At 43.1% G+C, this 16,803-nt stretch overlaps 1 protein-coding gene across 3 annotated transcripts in view; it reads left to right on the top strand.

Moving 5' to 3' along the window:
- The first annotated feature begins 8,836 nt into the window (after positions 1 to 8,836).
- The window catches only part of FNIP1 (folliculin interacting protein 1), a 122,016-nt gene continuing 114,049 nt past the window's right edge, over positions 8,837 to 16,803 (top strand). The window contains exon 1 of one of the 3 annotated variants that reach the window (XM_042449263.1): positions 8,837 to 9,064. In XM_042449263.1, the coding sequence (XP_042305197.1) occupies positions 8,970 to 9,064 (95 nt within the window). In that variant the 5' untranslated portion in view covers positions 8,837 to 8,969. Of the gene's footprint in view, positions 9,065 to 10,074; positions 10,375 to 16,803 lie in introns of those variants that run through there. The other 2 variants (XM_042449266.1, XM_042449265.1) reach the window with 2 other exon arrangements.

Raw genomic sequence — 16,803 nt, 5'->3', positions numbered from 1 at the left:
ACTTGACCAGTTTTGAATCATCTGGAGGTTAAAAGATTACCAGGAAGCAGTATGGAAAGAAATGAATTAGGAAAGAGGTCAGAAGGTTTGGTGGTTACAAAATGGACTTGGGGGTGTTGTTGTTGTTGTTAAAATACAATACTATAAAACCATTCCCTACACTTCTCTTTCCCTGCATTATATCATGGACAACATACATCACTGGATGGGTCTGTGCTGTCTATAAACATATTGATGATGTCTGGAAATTAATGCAGCAGTATGTTAAGAGGGTGGTGTGCAAAGATCCCTTGCCATCAAATCTTCTGACCTGGATATCATGGTGGTTTCTTTTTTCTTTAAAACCTTTTTGGTGTAATAGTACTAATGTACTACACAGAGCCAGAGTGTTGGACTAGGATACTGGGAGACCCAAGTTCAAAACCCTTCTCAGTTATAGAAACTCACCGTGTAACCATGTCATACTCTGTCAGCTTCACAGGAAGGCAAAGGCAAACTTGTTCTGAACAAATCTTGCCAAGAAAGCCCCATGGTAGCTGCAGGGTTGCCATAAGTCAGAAATGACGTGAAGGCACACAACAACAATAACAACAACATTACAGAGAACCAAAACTCCTTTAGGTGGTTTGTTTATTTGATTTATATCCCACTTTTCTTATGTCATGGAACCCAAGGCAGGTCAGAAGATAAATCAAAACTAGAGCTAAAAATAACCAATGAAGGTAAATTAAAGATAACCAATTACACCATCCTATTAAAATACCACTAATTACAAACTATGTACTTAAAAATGATACTGCATTGGCTATTGAAAGATCTTTCTGCAGCATTAAACAGCACCAGCAGCCATTAGCAGAAGTGAAAAGTGTATCTGCATTGATACAGAAGAGATATGCAGTAATCCCTCTTGCAGCTATACTAAAAACACAGATAAAAGATCAGGTATTCAATCTATATTTATAGTATTTTTTTATTTATTTCAAGGATTGACTGGGCAATGCCTGCAACAGTTCTGACTGCTGCTATAGCTGCCTGTATTAAGCCTCTTTGCCAGCTGCTTCCTCATCCCTTGGTCAATGTCTAGCTTTTAGGATTTGGAGCAACACCAAAAAAGTGACTTCCTTGTCGGTCTGCTGCTTTCCAATCAAGAAGTAAAGCTCTACCAGAGGGAAGATAAGAAGAAGTGAAGACTAGATAAAGCAGAGGGGTGTGTGTTTGGAAGATTGCTGCAGCAGTTTCTAGAACTTTTCATTGGTTCAGACTTGGGAACAGTTGTCCCAAGCTTTCTCATAGTGTATGGCTTTGTTTATAGAGTTTTGTATAACCATTCAGTGGCAGTGAGTTTTTAACTCTAAATTAGTAGTTCTCGCACTTTGGTTTTCCAGAGGATTGGGACTTCATTACCCATTTTTTCCCTGCACATTGAGAATGCAAGCTAGAAATTCTGGGAGTTCAAATACAAAACGTATGAAGGACCAGAGTCTGATCACAAATGGGAATCATGATGGCCCTCCAGATGTGAATTGCAATTCTTAGCATCCTTCACAACTAGTTGTTTCCTAGAACTACTAGGAGCTGCAGTCCACCTACTGCCAGAGAGTCACATGATTCTCCCCCTGCTTCAGATAATGATGAACAATTATGCCCATCATCCCTCACCATTGGATATGCTGCTATAGGTGGATGGGAACTTGAGTCTAACAATATTTGGAGGACCATAACTATCCCAACCCTAGTACTGTACATGAAATCTGGAAGCCTTCAGTTACCTTTCACTGTGTTAGCTTTCCCCAGGCCATCTAGAGCTGCTGTACTAACACTAAACACTAAATAAAAATACAGAAGGAAGAATAGAAGTTGTTGTAATACCTTGCAGAAGTGTGATTTCCTCGGTGTGAGTAGTTCCTCCACTGATGTAGATTGAAACTATTCCATGGTTGCTCACAGTTGTTGTATTAGATGAGCTGGTCATCAGATGACAGATACACAGTATACCACCAGTTGTACTCAGAGCTTTACCAGCTTGGCAAACCTGGCAGATTTGCAGGGCCCAGCTTGAGTTCCAGGCTGTGATGAGGTGGCAGAAGAAGACTCTTGTGAACAATAAGAATGGCAACCTTCATATAGTTTTTCTCCCCCGGGAGTTAAAAATACTTCTCTTGCATTTCCACAATAATCCTTAAAAAAAAACTTTGTAAAACAGTGCAGTATTATATTTCTCTTATTTCAGATGAGGATAATAAGCTGAGAATTAGTGGCTTTCATCCTGTTTCACAAAGTTTATGAAATGGCTATAGACTCCTTTGTCTGTTACCTTCGTGGTATGGGAACCATTGCAACATGACTGCTCCCTAGCTCAAAAAGAGCATATGCTTCAGTTATTCCCCATAACAGCACCCCCTTCTTTGGACTCCCCAGAGGCCAGGGCAGTGATGATATGTGGAGTTGCAACATTGGCCACTTCCACATGTCTTGCTATGCACAGCTCTCATGCTGCAAAGGGAGTGTGTAATGATGGGGCCTTGGCTAATACACAATAAAACATCATGTACTAGAACAAATGACAGAGGAAGAGAGAAATGGGAGATGCCAGAAAACGTTGCTGTTCAAAGTGCTCCTGTCCTGCTTAGTGTTCCAGTCAGATAGCCATGTCCTCCTCCAGGAAAAGCCTTTCTATTACACCTCCCACCTGTTTTTCTAATCCTTCTCTGAGTTAGCTAGCATTCTGTGGCTCCCCATTGTGTAGTTTTGAGGACTTTTCCTCCTTTCCACCAGAGATTCTCCCCAGCCCTCTGTGGAATATAGTATATATTCTATACACTTTGAAGTATTCCAAAGTTGCTGATTAATTCCTGCCAAAATACCTTTGGAATTTGTTTGAAACACTAATAATAATAATAATAATAATAATAATATTTTATTTCTATACCGCTATTCCAGCGATCATTTAATGCATTAAATCAGGATGGTCATGGGGAAGCATTGAGATTGCATGTGTCCCAAGGCTATTTTACCGGACCTCACTCCCTTTTTACTACTACTTTTTTTAGAGGAGTTTATCATACTGAGTTTATCCTGTGAAAAAACGGGATTCAAAACGGAAAAATCCTGCAAAAGCGGGATCATTTTCACATGACATCGGGGGCACTGAGCATTAATCCAGCATTAACCCACACAGAAAGTGGGCAAAATTGGCTGCTTTTTACTTTCAGCCAATTTTGTCCACTTTCTGTATGGGTTATTTTTGTGTTAATGCTCAATGCCCCTGATGAGTCTGAAAACAATCCTGTTTTTGTGGGATTTTTCTGGGATTTAAATCCCATTTATGCACGGGATTTAGACACTTAGCCTCCCGTGTGATAAACTCCAGACAGGAAGGATAAGAAGGAAAATCTCCCAGGAGCTGAAATTCACTGTTCATACAGATTGCAAGGGCTCCCTTGAACTATTTAACATTTAAAAAATTAAATAAAAATAAATAAAAAACAGAATCAGATTTATGGCCACATCCAGAGCTTTTGTTTTGTTTTGTTTTGCCGCAGTTTTTGGCAGCTAAAGTGGCTTCCTTGAGGGACCTAGGGGTGGAAGATTGGCCTTTGGATGTACACAAAAGAAAGGATGAGTGATTGACAAAACAATGTTTTTTAGGAACCAAATGGAGTAACAGCAAAGTCCTGCCCTTCCAAGATGGCCACTGCAGTGCCTTGAAATGGGTTGTGATGAAGTCTGAGATCATTTACTCAAGAGGTCTTCAGTTTTCAAGGTCTTCAGTTGTCAATAGTAGAAGTCCTCTATGACCACAATGGTTGCTTTCTAAGTGATGTATGTTATAGCTTAAAGTTGTTAAGATGGGTAACGAAACCTTAGAAAAGGAATTTGAATGTTTTAGAATTGGGAGAAAGCCTCCACCCAAAAGTTGGGAAATAAAGCATAGGAGTGTAACCACATGGGGACAAGTAGAAGGCCAGATTGGCACTCCATGTTTGGCTCTTATATTTGAAATCCCCAACTCCTGCTATACATGCAATTTGCAATACTTATTGATATTTTTTTAGTCATTTATATGTACAAGTTATCCTCAAGAGTGAGAGTGGTGCTGCTTTTGTGATCCGCCTGAAGAAGCTGCAATTCATTGCCCCTCGACCCAGGCAGTGAAGACCATTGTACTTAGCAGCATTGTCTCTTCCTGGATTTCTTTGTTCAGTAATACCTGTAGAATGTGACAGAATTATGGGCACTGGTTTTTACTGACATGAATATTCTTGTTCTGATTGTCCCTTGATTTCATTGTTATCAGATAGGAAAGCCACAATTTTTACATATTCTTGTGGGTTATTCTAGATTCCTAGTGGAAAAGGGAAAGACTGGTGCTGGGTGATCTCTTTTGGTCCCTTTGACTTATTTTGCACAACCCAATGATATCTTGTTATTCAAACATCAGAATTTGCACAAAACAAAGCAAAACTGTTCCATTTGTTTTTTCTGGTGAGGGACTTCAACTCATTGAAGACTGTTGAACTTGTTAACTCAAGGGACTACCCATATTGTTTTTAATGGCACTTGTAGCCAAATAAATTTTTACTCATTCCTTCCTTCCTTTTGGCCTCCTTACTGCATCCTATATTATTGGGTTTGATTATTCAAGGGGTGCATTCACACTGTAGAAATAATGAGTGCTGCAGCTCCATCTTATGGATTCCTGGGATTTACTGCTGCCTAAACATTCCCCACATGTTGCAGAAGCGCCAGAGGTGGGATCATCACTCGCACTTCTCTAGCATAATTGAGGCTTCCTGCTTTCCTTCCGTCGCGGAAGCATTCGTGGAGAAACCTGCAGAAGCCATTTTTTCAGTAACAGAAGATCCCGTTATTAAAAAATGGCTTCTCCGAGGCTTCCCTGAAAACGCTTCTGCAATAGAAGGAAAGCAAGAAGCCTCAGTTACGTTCTACAAGCATGACAGACGAGCCCACCTCCGGCACTTCTGCAATGTTTGGGGAACGTTTTGACAGCGGTAAGTGCCTTATGTGGTAAGGTTCTATGTCTACTGCTCTAAGTCTTTAGCCTTCTCTGCCAAAGCATGCTGATGCTTTACAAAACCACAAATCCCAAGATTCTGTAGGATGAAGCCATGGAAAACTGCATTATTTCTACAGTACAGATTGCATTATGGTATTTCTGGTGTAAAACAGCATTATCAATGGTGTCAAACAGAATTATTTCTACAGTGCAGATGCACCTTTGGAGTCAGTAGAAATACTGGTTTTAAGGACAACTCAAGGCCTACTACATATCCCACTAAGACATGGAAATGATTTAAGACATTTCTTTTCCCGCTGTTGCCTTTGAGAATAGAATTCCTTTCTCCCCCCCCCTTTTTAAAACTATTTTACATGAAATATTACAAATACAGTGAGTTACGCAGAGAATCTGTTCTAGATCCCCTGCATAAGGGGAATTCTGCGTATGTTTGCACCCCATTGCAAACAATGGGGCATGTGCTCGCGGTGCTGTGAAACACACAAACCACAGGTATGTAAACCATATTTTTTTTGTTGCACAGCTTCAGTGTAAGCTTGAAACCGCGTATAGTGCGCCTGCATGTGGTGTGGTCGCAATGTATAGTAGGTAACAAATGGGTTAATAAAGCAAATAATCCAAACAATTAACAAATTGTAGTAAAAATAAAAGATGAAAATGGATGCTAATGGATAGGGTTATAAAGATGAAAACAACTGTGGTGGACATCGATGAGAACCAAAGTGTCCTTTAAGACAGAATGGTGATGGACTGATGGACTCACTGATTAGGAATTTTTATTAACATATTCTAGGAATCACATGCAGAGGTAGCTGTGTTGGTCAAGAAGCAAAATACAACAATATCCAAATCCACAAAACAGTGATACCTTTATGGGACCAACCAAAAAGTTCTCAATTCCAGTGGTATGAAGGGACATTCTTGCAGGCAGGCCCTTCCTCCTCCTGCGTTTTGATTGCCCCAATAAAGCTATCACTGTTTGGTGGGTTTTGGATATTCTAGGAATGTACGCCAGCTTTCTATAAAAGAATCATGTAGCATGCATTTCTTCAACTTGTTCAATATATCCAGGGGCATGACTAGGGGGGCGCGAGCCTGTCAGGAGACATTTGCCTTTTGGCAGAAATGGGCTGTGCCATTCATTTGTGTCCTTTAAAATGCTGAGGAGAGGCTGGGAGAAGCAAAGGAGGAGGAGAAAGAAAAGGCCCTAGGTTTTTTTTTTTTAAAAAATAAAATCAAAATTTAATTTAAAATAAAATTATTTTAAAATTTTCTTTAAGAACGTCACATCTTACCAAATTTTCACTGAGGTGGATTTTGTTTATTTTTGTTTTTAGCATATTAGCTTTTTTTTTTTTTTTAGTATTTTAGCATTTTATTTTATTGTTCACTTTTTATTGTATATGTTCTGATGTACCGCCCTTTGGTGGAAAGGATGTTATAAATAAACATATTATTATTCACTTTAACCACATGAAATGATGTCCATGGAAATACATTTAGACTACGTGTATGATATCGTAATTTTGCAAGTTGTTTATGTCACCACTGTCACCATTATATTTAGTGATATATGGGAATTGCGATTTGTGAGTAACAATACTGCAAAAAACATTACTAAAGATTATGTATGTTGTGGGATGGGAGGAGGAGGAGGTCAATGAGTGACAAAATGAGTTACAGCACCGGGCAACATAAATCCTATTGACGCCACAGATCCTGTATTTAGAAGTTAGGCCCCAGAAGATAGAAACTAGTCTGGCTTGTCATATTCATCTTTTAGCTGTGGAATTCAAAGATATACTGTAGCTGTGTTAGTCTGTAGAATCAGTATGTAGAGAGATCTGGTAGTACCTTTGAGACTGACTGAAAGAAAGAAGATGGCAGCATGAGCTTTTGTAAAGTCTACTTCCTCAGATGCATCTGAGGAAGGAGACTTTAGTCTACGAAAGCCCATGTTGCCAACTTCGTTCTTTCAGCTCATCTTTTAGCTGACATTGCTCTTTTCTCCTGTAGTTTTAACTTCCCCTGCTGCCGCCTTATCCCTCAGGATGATCTTAAGTCAATGAGGCACCTAAAGATTGTCCAGAAGCTCCAAAAAAAAGGAGAGCCCTGGTCTCCAGGATATAATTCCAACAGCCAAATCACTATGTGCCATATTGAGAGGTATAATTTTAAGTTTGCTAGTGCAGTGATGGTGAACCTTTTAGAGGCCGAGTGCCCAAACGGCAACTCAAAACCCACTTATTTATTGCAAAGTGCCATGTCCCCCTGGCTTTCCAGTAACAAACTCTGGCAGACTCTGTGCTGGGATGATGGCACATGTGCCCACAGAGGGCTCTGAGTGCCACCTCTGGCACACGTGCCATAGGTTCGCCATCACTGTGCTAGTGGTTTACGTCACCACTCTTGCCATTACATTCAGTGATATAGGGAAATTATGATTTATGACTAACGTTAGTGCAAAAAACCCCACACACCACACAAAAGAGATTGGGAGTTTATCCTGTGAATATCCCAGAAAAATGGCGTAATTATGCAAACAATTTCACACATCACACAAAACCTACCATTAAAGTAATCACAAAGAAGCATTAATGTGCATCTTTTTACTTTTGGGATTTCATCGACAAAGCATTTCTGATATCACTTTATTTGCGCAATTGCGTGTGATGATCATTTTCACAATGACTCGCCATTTTTGCTTTATTCACAGGATGCTTTAACCTCTCTTTCGTGCCAAAACTGGCCCCAGTGTGATAAACTCCAGTGTTAAGGGTTCTGTATGGAGTGGACTGGGAGGAGAGAGATGGCAGGGGGACCAGATGTCTTCCCTCCAGGAGGAATTCCAAAGGCCTTCCATTCTGAGCAGGACGAAGAAGCATGGAGTCTTTAGCTTTTATTTTGCCTGAATGCCAGGCCTTTTGCAGTGCCTTGTCCTCCTTTGCGATGCGGACACAGCTGGTCATCCTGGGAGGAGGGGGCTGAAGAAGGGGCGCCACCCCAGTGACTTCACTCAGTCACCTGTCTGCCAGTTTCCCCTTCCCTCTTCTCTGGTGCGCTCTGGGAACAGGGCCCTAAACCGGAGGGAAATGCCCGCCCTGCCCTCAGAGCCAGTGCGGAGCAGCGGTTTGCCCAGGGCACTGGGAGGCCTGGGCTCCAATTGCAGCTTGGGCATTAAAGGCCACTGGTGTGACCTTGGGCCAGGCACACTCTCTCAGCCTCAGAGGATGGCAATGGGTGGGGGGGGGCAAGAGCGAGCCCATTTCTATACCACTTGTCAGCGCGCTCCCTAAGAGGCTTACAAAGCGTGAACGAATTCTAAGAGGCCACAGAGACACAGCCCCGGACCCCGCAAATATCTAGGGATGGGGGCCATGAAAGCCTTGGGCAGCCCCGTGGTCTGTGAGCCAGTGGCTGCGGTGCAGGCTGAGCCCCCTGGGCGCTGGAGAAAGGCTTGGCAGGGACAAAACAACAACCGCCGCCATCGAAGAGCCAGCCTCCGCCTCCAAGCGCCTTTCTCTTTGCGCCGAAACATCCCCAAAGAGGCCGTGAAGCCCCAGCCGGGCGCGCGCCCTTTCCTCCTCTCTCTCTCTCTCTCGAGTGGCGTTCTCTGTACCACGTGGGCTAGGCGCCTCAGCCAATGGGCGGCGGGGGAGCCCCGAGGAAGCCCCGCCCCTCCCTCCCTCCCTCCCGGGGCCGCTCCAAGTGATTAATTTCTGTCATATGACTGTCGTCGCACGCGCTCGCGCACAGAGACTCTCAGCGCCTGGGAGGCAGGCAGGCAGGCAGGCAGCGCGGATGGCCAGCGCTCGCGGGCGGCGGCGGAGGAGGAGGAGGAGGAACTAGTGGTCGTCCCTCCAGAGAGGAGGAGGAGAGACTGCTGCTGCTGCTGCTGCTGGGGCAGAGCCAGCGCCCCTCTCCCTCCAAAATGCCCCCCACGCCCACCTTGCTCCAGAAGCTCTTCAACAAGAGGAGCGCCTCGGCGGCCCCCTCCAAGGAAGCCAAGGAGGAGACCCTCTTCAGGTAGGAGACAAGGGGAACTGGGCGGGGGGTCCTCCTCCTCACTCCTGGCCATCTAAATCCACGCCCCTAAGGCATGTCCTCCAAATGGAGGACCTTCAGGGCCTGGCACAAGAAAAAGCGCTGAAAAACACTCCAATTGTAAACGCATGCTCAAAATGGAGGACGTTCTTGGATGCCTCCTGGACGGAGAATAAAAGCCCAAAGCGCTCCTAGGCATGTCAAGCCCGAAATGGAGGACCTTCAGGAAAAAGTGGAGGGCCTGGTAAAAGTAAAAGCACTCCTAGAAATGTAAATGCATTCTTCTTGGTCTTGCTCAAAATGGAGGACTCTGGGGGATTTCTCCTGGACAGAGAATCAAAACTCATAGGAATGCCTGCCTCTTAGTCCTCCTCAAAGTGGAAGTTTGGGGACAACTGTAGGACTTCTCTGGGGAAAGGAGGACGGCACAGACCAGGGTGTTGCTGTTGTTGTTGCTGTTGTTGTGTGTGCGCTTTTGCAGAGCATCTTCGCTTGGAAGCAGGGTGATCAAGTGTCCTAACTGCAAAGGAGGACCAGGCGCCACAAAATGTAGGACATTCAGGAGGGAGAAAAAGGACCAAAGAAGAGCTAAAACACGAATATGGATGTCAGTGCATTCCTCTTTGTTGCTGTTGTGTGTCTTCAAGTCTTTTCTGAGGAGGGGAACCACCCATCTTGGGGTTTCCTTGGTTTGCCCTTCATTGCCATCCTCTGAGGCTGAGAGAGTGTTTCCAGGGTTCTTAGTCATGGGCTCAAAGTGGAGGACGTTTTGGGAATTTCCTCCCCGACGGGAGGGTGAAATGTAGGACCCGCCCTGGAAAAAGGAGGACGTCTCCGGTTACCCTAGGAGACATTGAGGTGGGGATGGGGAGCCATGGGCAGATGTTCTCCCCTGCAAAGGAGGACCAGACACGGGAAATGGAGGACACTGCAAGAACAAGGGAGGGCATGGCCAAACCAAAGCTAGAAGCACCCATGTCACGGTCAATGCGCACTTGCTAGCCAGGTTCAGAATGGAGGACGGGTGGAAACTCCTCCTGGACAGAAGGTAGCAAGCTCTAAACCTACCCAAGGCACGCTTCTTTAGCCATGGCCCCAAAATGGAGGGCAGTTGAGCATTCCTCCTGGACAGGAAACGGAAGCTGAAAAGACTCCCTTGACATATCAGCCCCTGCTCAGAATGGAGGACGTTTTGAGGAATCCCTTCTGGCTGGCAGGGAGCAGAAATGGAGGACGCCGTGTCCTGGAAACAGGTCTAAGAGCTGGGAGTGTTGTGCAATGTACATGTTAAGGTTTGTAGTCTACTTTAACTCACAACTGTTCTAACTTTCTAAATGGGTTAATTGCTTTGTTTAACTATTTATACGTTTTAATGTCGTATATTGTTTTTAAATTGTATTGTTTTGCATCTGCTGTTCCCCGCCTTGAGTCCCTATGTTGGGAGAAGGGCAGGATGTAATAATAATAATAATAATAATAATAATAATACCTTTGTGGAGGAGAAGGGAGGGGTCTGGCTCCTTCACCCTTTTCCTCTTCTGTTGTTTCTTCTTGTGGAGACTCCCAGGGTTGCCCCTTCCCTTCCTCCCTTTCCTCAGGAAAAGCCCCAGGGAGAGGAACCTTCTTGGCCCAGGAAGCCTTGGCAGTCATGCAGCCCTGCCTTGCCCCTCTCCCTCAGGCGGAAACATCACCTTGCCAGGCGCTTTGGCCAATGGTGCTCCTTCCACAGAGGTATGGTGGGATGGTTGTGTGTGCCTTCAAGTCGTTTCTAACTTATGGCAGCCCTAAGGTGGGTCCTGGTGGTGCAGTGGTTAAATGGCTGTACTGCAGCCACTCGCTCACAAGCCAAAAGGTTGCGAGTTCAATCTCAGCCAGGGGCTTAGGGTTGACTCAGGCTTGCATCCTTCCAGGGTCACTCAAATGAGTACAGTGGTACCTCGGGATACGAAATACCCAGGTTACGAATTTTTCGGGATACGAAAAAATCCCATAGGGATTTATTGTTTCGGGTTACGAAAGTTTTTTCGGGTTACGAAAAAACTACGGCGCTATTTTAAATGGAGCCGTGGCGGAGCCGCGGCTTTTTCCCCATTAGCGCCTATGGGTTTTCGGCTTACGAAGGCTTTTCGGGTTACGAAAGCGGCCGCGGAACGAATTATTTTCGTAACCCGAGGCACCACTGTACCCAGATTGTTGAGGGCAGTTAGCTTACACTTTGTAAACCACTTAGGGAGTGCTTAAGCGGACGAATAAGAAGTATAGGAATGTACTTGCTATTGTTAAGGTGAACTATCTAACATAGGGTTTTCTTGGCAAGATTGGTTCAGAGGAGGTTTGCCATTGCCATCCCCTGAGGAGGCTAAGAGTGTGTGACTTGCCCAAAGTGGGTTTACACAGCCAAGCTGGAATTCAGAACCTAGTCTCCAGAGTCCTAGTCCAACACTCAAACCACTATGGCTCTCTCCATAGAAGGGCCTCCCTCCTTTTCACCTTCTCAAGCCACCCCACAGTCTGCCATTCCTTTCCCCAAATCTGAAGTCTCTTCCAGCTCAAGACTCCTGGAGCTTCCGGCTCCCTTTGGAACCCAGGCAGCAGTTGTTGTTGTTCTGTGCCTTCAAGTCATTTCTGACTTACAGCACCCCTAAGACCATGGGGTTTTCTTGGCAAGATTTGTTCAGAGCGGGTTTGCCATGGCCATCCTCCAAGGGTGAGAGAGTGTGACTTGCCTAAGGTTGCCCAGTGGTTTCTATGGCTGAGCCAGAATCCATTGGTATTCTTCCCCCCAAATTTTGTTCAGAGGGACTTTTGCCTTTGCTTTATTCCTCTGAGGCTGAGAGAGTGTGACCTGCCCAGGGTTACCCAGTGGGTTTGCACTGACAAGCTGGGATTCAGGCCCTGGTCTGCAGTGTCATAGTCCAATGCTCAAACCACTACCCCAGCTCTCAGCAGCAATATAATGTTTATGGCGTTTACTTGACAAGAGAGTGTGACTTGCTCCATGTCACCCCATCACCCAGTGGGGTTTCCATGGCAAGCAGTGTTTCGAACCTTGGTCTCCAGAGTCATAGTTCAGTGCTCAAACCACTACACCAGTTCTCAGCAGCAATATAGACATTGATGGAGTTTTCTTGGCTGCCTTTTCCCTTCTTTGAGGCTGAGAGAATGTGACTTGCCCAAATTCACCCAGTGGGTTTGATGGCGGAATTTGGGCAAGTCACATTCTCTCAGCCTGGTCTCCAGAGTTGTAGTCCAACACTCAAACCCCCTACACCTCTCTGACTGTCACAAGCAATATAGACATTTATTTGTTTCTCAAAATGACCCTAAAGGAGCCACTTCCCTTTCCATCTTTTCTTCTCCTTGCACTTTGCTAGCTATCACTTTCCCTTTCTTGAGAAAGGGTTGCGGTGATTTGGAACTGTTTGTGTGTTTGTAAAATTAAGATGAGGGATGGCATTTTCCTTGGCTGTCTTTCTGAATATTGACGGAGGAGTTTAGTGCCTGGCAAGAACCACCTTAAATGTGGAACGCAGTCTGTCTGTTTGCCAGTAGAGTGTAGAGTTACCAGAGAAAACTGCCATGATCTTCCCACAACAGAGACCCTGTCTGGCTGGGCTTTCCTGGTTCTCCATTTACTTTGCTTTTATAGCAACAACAACAACAAATTGGTAATTTGTGAGAGCTTCCTTGAAATCTCAATACAATCCTTTTATGAGTTATCTTCTCTTCTGTTTATTGTTGATATAATTTTATCCTAAATATGGAGGGGAGTGGCTAAATCAGGTTCTAGGCCCATCTAGACTAAAGCTGTGAATCAGTGGAATTTACATAAGTGTGGATTTAATGTATTCTCACTGATTCAGGAGGTGTACTTGATTGCTGATCGGGCTGAAGTGTGTCCAGAGGAATGTAACCAAAATGTTGAAAGACCTAGAAACCATGCCCTATGAGGAGCGACTTAGGGCTTGGGGTGTTTAGTGTGGAGAAGAGACGGTTAAGATGTGATATGATGTGTGTATGTGGTGTTATGTTCCTTCAAGTCATTTCTGATTTATGGAGATCCTAAGGTGAACTATCATGAAGTTTTCTTGGCAATATTTGTGCAAAGAAGGTTTGCCATTGCCTTTCCCGGAGGCTGAGAGCATGTGACTTGCTCAGAGTCACTCAGTGGGTTTCATGGCTGAGCTGGGAATCAAACCCTGGTCTCCAGAGTTGTAATCCAATGCTCAAACCACTACACCACACTGACTCTCAGGTGATATGATAGCCCTGTTTAAATATTTGAAGAGATGTCATCTTGAGGATGGAGCAAGCTTGTTTTCTGTTGCTCCAGAGAATAGGGCATGAAGCAATGAATTGAAGCTACAGAAAGGAACATTAGGAAGAACTTCCTGATGGTAATAACTGTTTGACAGTGGAACACACTCCCTCAGAGAGTGTGGTGGAGTTTCCTTCTTTGGAGATTTTTAAACAGAGGCAGGATGGCCATCTGTCAGGAGTACTTTTTATTGTGTATTCCTGCATGGCAGGAGGTCGGACTGGATGGCCCATGGGGTTTCTTCCAATTCTGTGATTCTGTAATTCTGAGAGACTGAGCCCTCCACTGATCTGTGGCTATTGTACTTTGAACATATCAGGAGACAACATGACTCATGAGAAAAGATGTTAATGTTGGGGAAAGTAGAAGGCAGTAGGAGAAGAGGAAAATCATATTATAGATGGATTGACGATCAAGGAAGCCAGAGCCCCGAGTTTACAAGACCTGAGCAGGATGGTTGATGGCTAGCTTAATGAAGGTTTCTCCTTCTAAAGGCTGCTATAAATTGAAGCTGACTCGATGGCATATAACACGTTAGGACTAGCAGTTGCGTTTGGGCCAAGCTATTGGGATGGTAGTGGCAATGGAAAGAACTCCAAGCACAGTTGACATTTCTTAGCCGCCTTTCAGAACTGCAATCCTCTTGTAATCTTCATGATTCAAGTGGAGTGTGGAGATCAGGAAATCAGTTTGATGTCACATTGTTTGTTGTTGTGTTCTGAGGCGACACAGTCATAGGGTTTTCCTGTTTATATTGCCATAGTGGATAACAAATTCTGAATGTGATTGATTCTTGTACCGGTACTTGTGTTTAAACTGTGTTTTATTCTTTTAAGCACTGATCTGTCTTAATATTATAGTAGTTTAATTCTGTTTTAATGCTCACGTTTGTATGTTTTTAATGGTACTGTTCTCTTAAATTGTAAGCCACTCTGAGTCCAAATTTTTTTGGAAAAGCAGGATATAAATAACTATAAGAAAAGAAGAAATCCTGCCTGGTTAACTGAGGCAGAGTTCTGCTTGGAAGTAAAACAGCATGGAATTCAGTGGGACCAATTTCTGAGTAAAGAAACACAGGCTTGGATTACACGGCATACATCTTTCATAGAATTGCATATAGTAGACTTTTGTGTGTATCAACCATAATCTGTTGGAGTTAGATCAGGAATTCTTTCCAAACCCTGAATTTAGTAGAAGAGAGTTGATTGATTGAAATTCACCTTGGCTGCATTCATTTGCACAAATTGCATAATGGATAATGTCCTGGTCCCATGGAGCCTGCTAGGTGTTGCTACTGGCTTCTTTTTGAAAGCAATTTTAATTTCTTCTTGACATTCACTGCTTGGTTTTCCCTTCCTTCATCATGTAATAATCACATTCAATATAATGGTATGTCAAAACATAAAATACATCGCCCTAAGGCTATTGTGTTAAACTACTTATCAGCTTCGTTTAATTTTGACCACAACCATATTATTATTTTGTTGGCACTTATGATGTTAGCAAATAATGTATAGCATTCTCTCAGTAAAACCATTATTGGTATCTGTGGAATTATTTTAAATCCTGCATGATGCAAATCTTATATAAAACATTTAATGCTGGCATGTTGTTTTAAATATCATGGGCTTATTCTCATATTTGAGAATCCTAGCATTTATTTTTCTTTTTGCCCTTTGTAACAAGAGTATAACATCAGTTTCTTGTTCTTGCTGTTGTTGTGTTGTACAAGTAATTTTTGACCTACGACAATCCTTCAGGGATTTTAAAATCAACCCAAACCTCTAAGGCTTCAGTCTGATAACACTTACCTGTGTGTGAGCTCTGTTGGTAAGGTTTATGTCTGGAGTAGACATAGATTTGTGCTATGAGAGTTTCACAAGCAAACTTAAACTTTTAACTATGAATTTTCCATATCTGGAGAGGATTTAATAATTTGAAGTTTTTGTTACCGCTTCATTGGTAACCTCTCCTAAGTGTAACTCAGTGTGTGAAAGTCTGTCCACGGTGGATAACACAGTGGTTTCTTTGAAGCAAGTAAGTGACTGTGCTGTGCTCAAGCACTTATTTTTCAGTGTATCCAAACACAATAATATTTTAAAAACATATCATTCATTTAAAACAGTGGGGCTGGATCTCTGGGGTCAGGGAAGGACAAGAGTGGGGGTTGAGACTTGGAGGCTCTGGTCCCACCTCTTCCTGCCTCTCCTCTTTTCCTCCCTTTTTGTAAATTTTTAAACTTTATTATTTACATAGTCCAAATTATATGCTCCATAATTCATAATATGCTTTCCCCCTTACCCTTCCCTCTTTCTCCTCTTCCCAAATTTTTAATATATATTTTTAGTTATGCATTGAGTTAAATAGTGAATTTACTGAAATAAAACTGCTCTAATTTGATAGGTGCTATTTTCTTATAAAAAGTTAAAACGGAAATATATATGAATGTGCGAATGAAAATACACCCACGAAATAAACAAAAAAATATTCATATACTGTACTACACCAAGTGGGGGTGGAAAAGGGTCCCAAGGGTAAAATGTTTCAGTACCATTGAGTTAAATAGAAATACGGTACCATGCTAGTAGCGTATCTTGCCAGCTCTTTTAAAGATTGAAAATACACTGCAGAAATAATTCAGTTTGAGACTACTTGAACTGTCCTTTGGCTCAAGGCTAGGGAGTTCTGTGAAGTGTAGTTTTGTGAGATATTTAGTCTGCTCTGTCAGAGTGCTCTGGTGCCACAAGAAACTACAATTCCTAGGATTCCCTGGCACTGAGCCAGGGCAGTTAAAGCAGTCTCAAGCTGGATTATTTCTGCATTGTGATTTGGACCATAAGCAATAGTTTTTACTCTTAAATTTGACTCTCCCATTCTATGGGTTAACCACAGTAGAATTTTCTTCCCTTCCTAACCCTACCATTTTTATGCCATGTGAAAATTGGTTCTGGAATTTTCTCAGACCTTCAGAGACAGTTTTGTGGGTGCTCAGGAGCTGTAATGCAGAGGGATTTCCACTGTTTTGCCACTGGAAGTCTACCACTGACTCCTTGCCATATTTATTATCCTGCCTTTCTTCCAATATTGTCAAAACAATCTGACATGCAAAACCTTTAGTAGTGGTGAAAATTCAATGCAAGGTAAGAATCTTAAGAATTTTCAAGAATTTAACAATATGTTTTGGACTTCTGTCTGTAGATACACCAGTACTTGTCCTGCCAGAAGGCTAGGATGTCCCAACTAATGCAGTAGACCTCTAGAGCAAAACATAAAAAAGTCATCATGTTATCAGTTATGTAGGTTTTTTACATGTTTATCACCATGGGACGATGTTTGACTTTTCTGCCTTAGGAATTAAAATTATCAGCTACAGCTATTTAATGCTGAGATACCAGATTGCTCA

The sequence above is a fragment of the Sceloporus undulatus genome, chromosome 2 (assembly GCF_019175285.1).
Source record: "Sceloporus undulatus isolate JIND9_A2432 ecotype Alabama chromosome 2, SceUnd_v1.1, whole genome shotgun sequence".
Classification (NCBI taxonomy): Eukaryota; Metazoa; Chordata; class Lepidosauria; order Squamata; family Phrynosomatidae; genus Sceloporus; species Sceloporus undulatus.
Note: the sequence above shows the minus strand (reverse complement) of the source record. Positions and strands in the feature narration are given on the sequence as shown.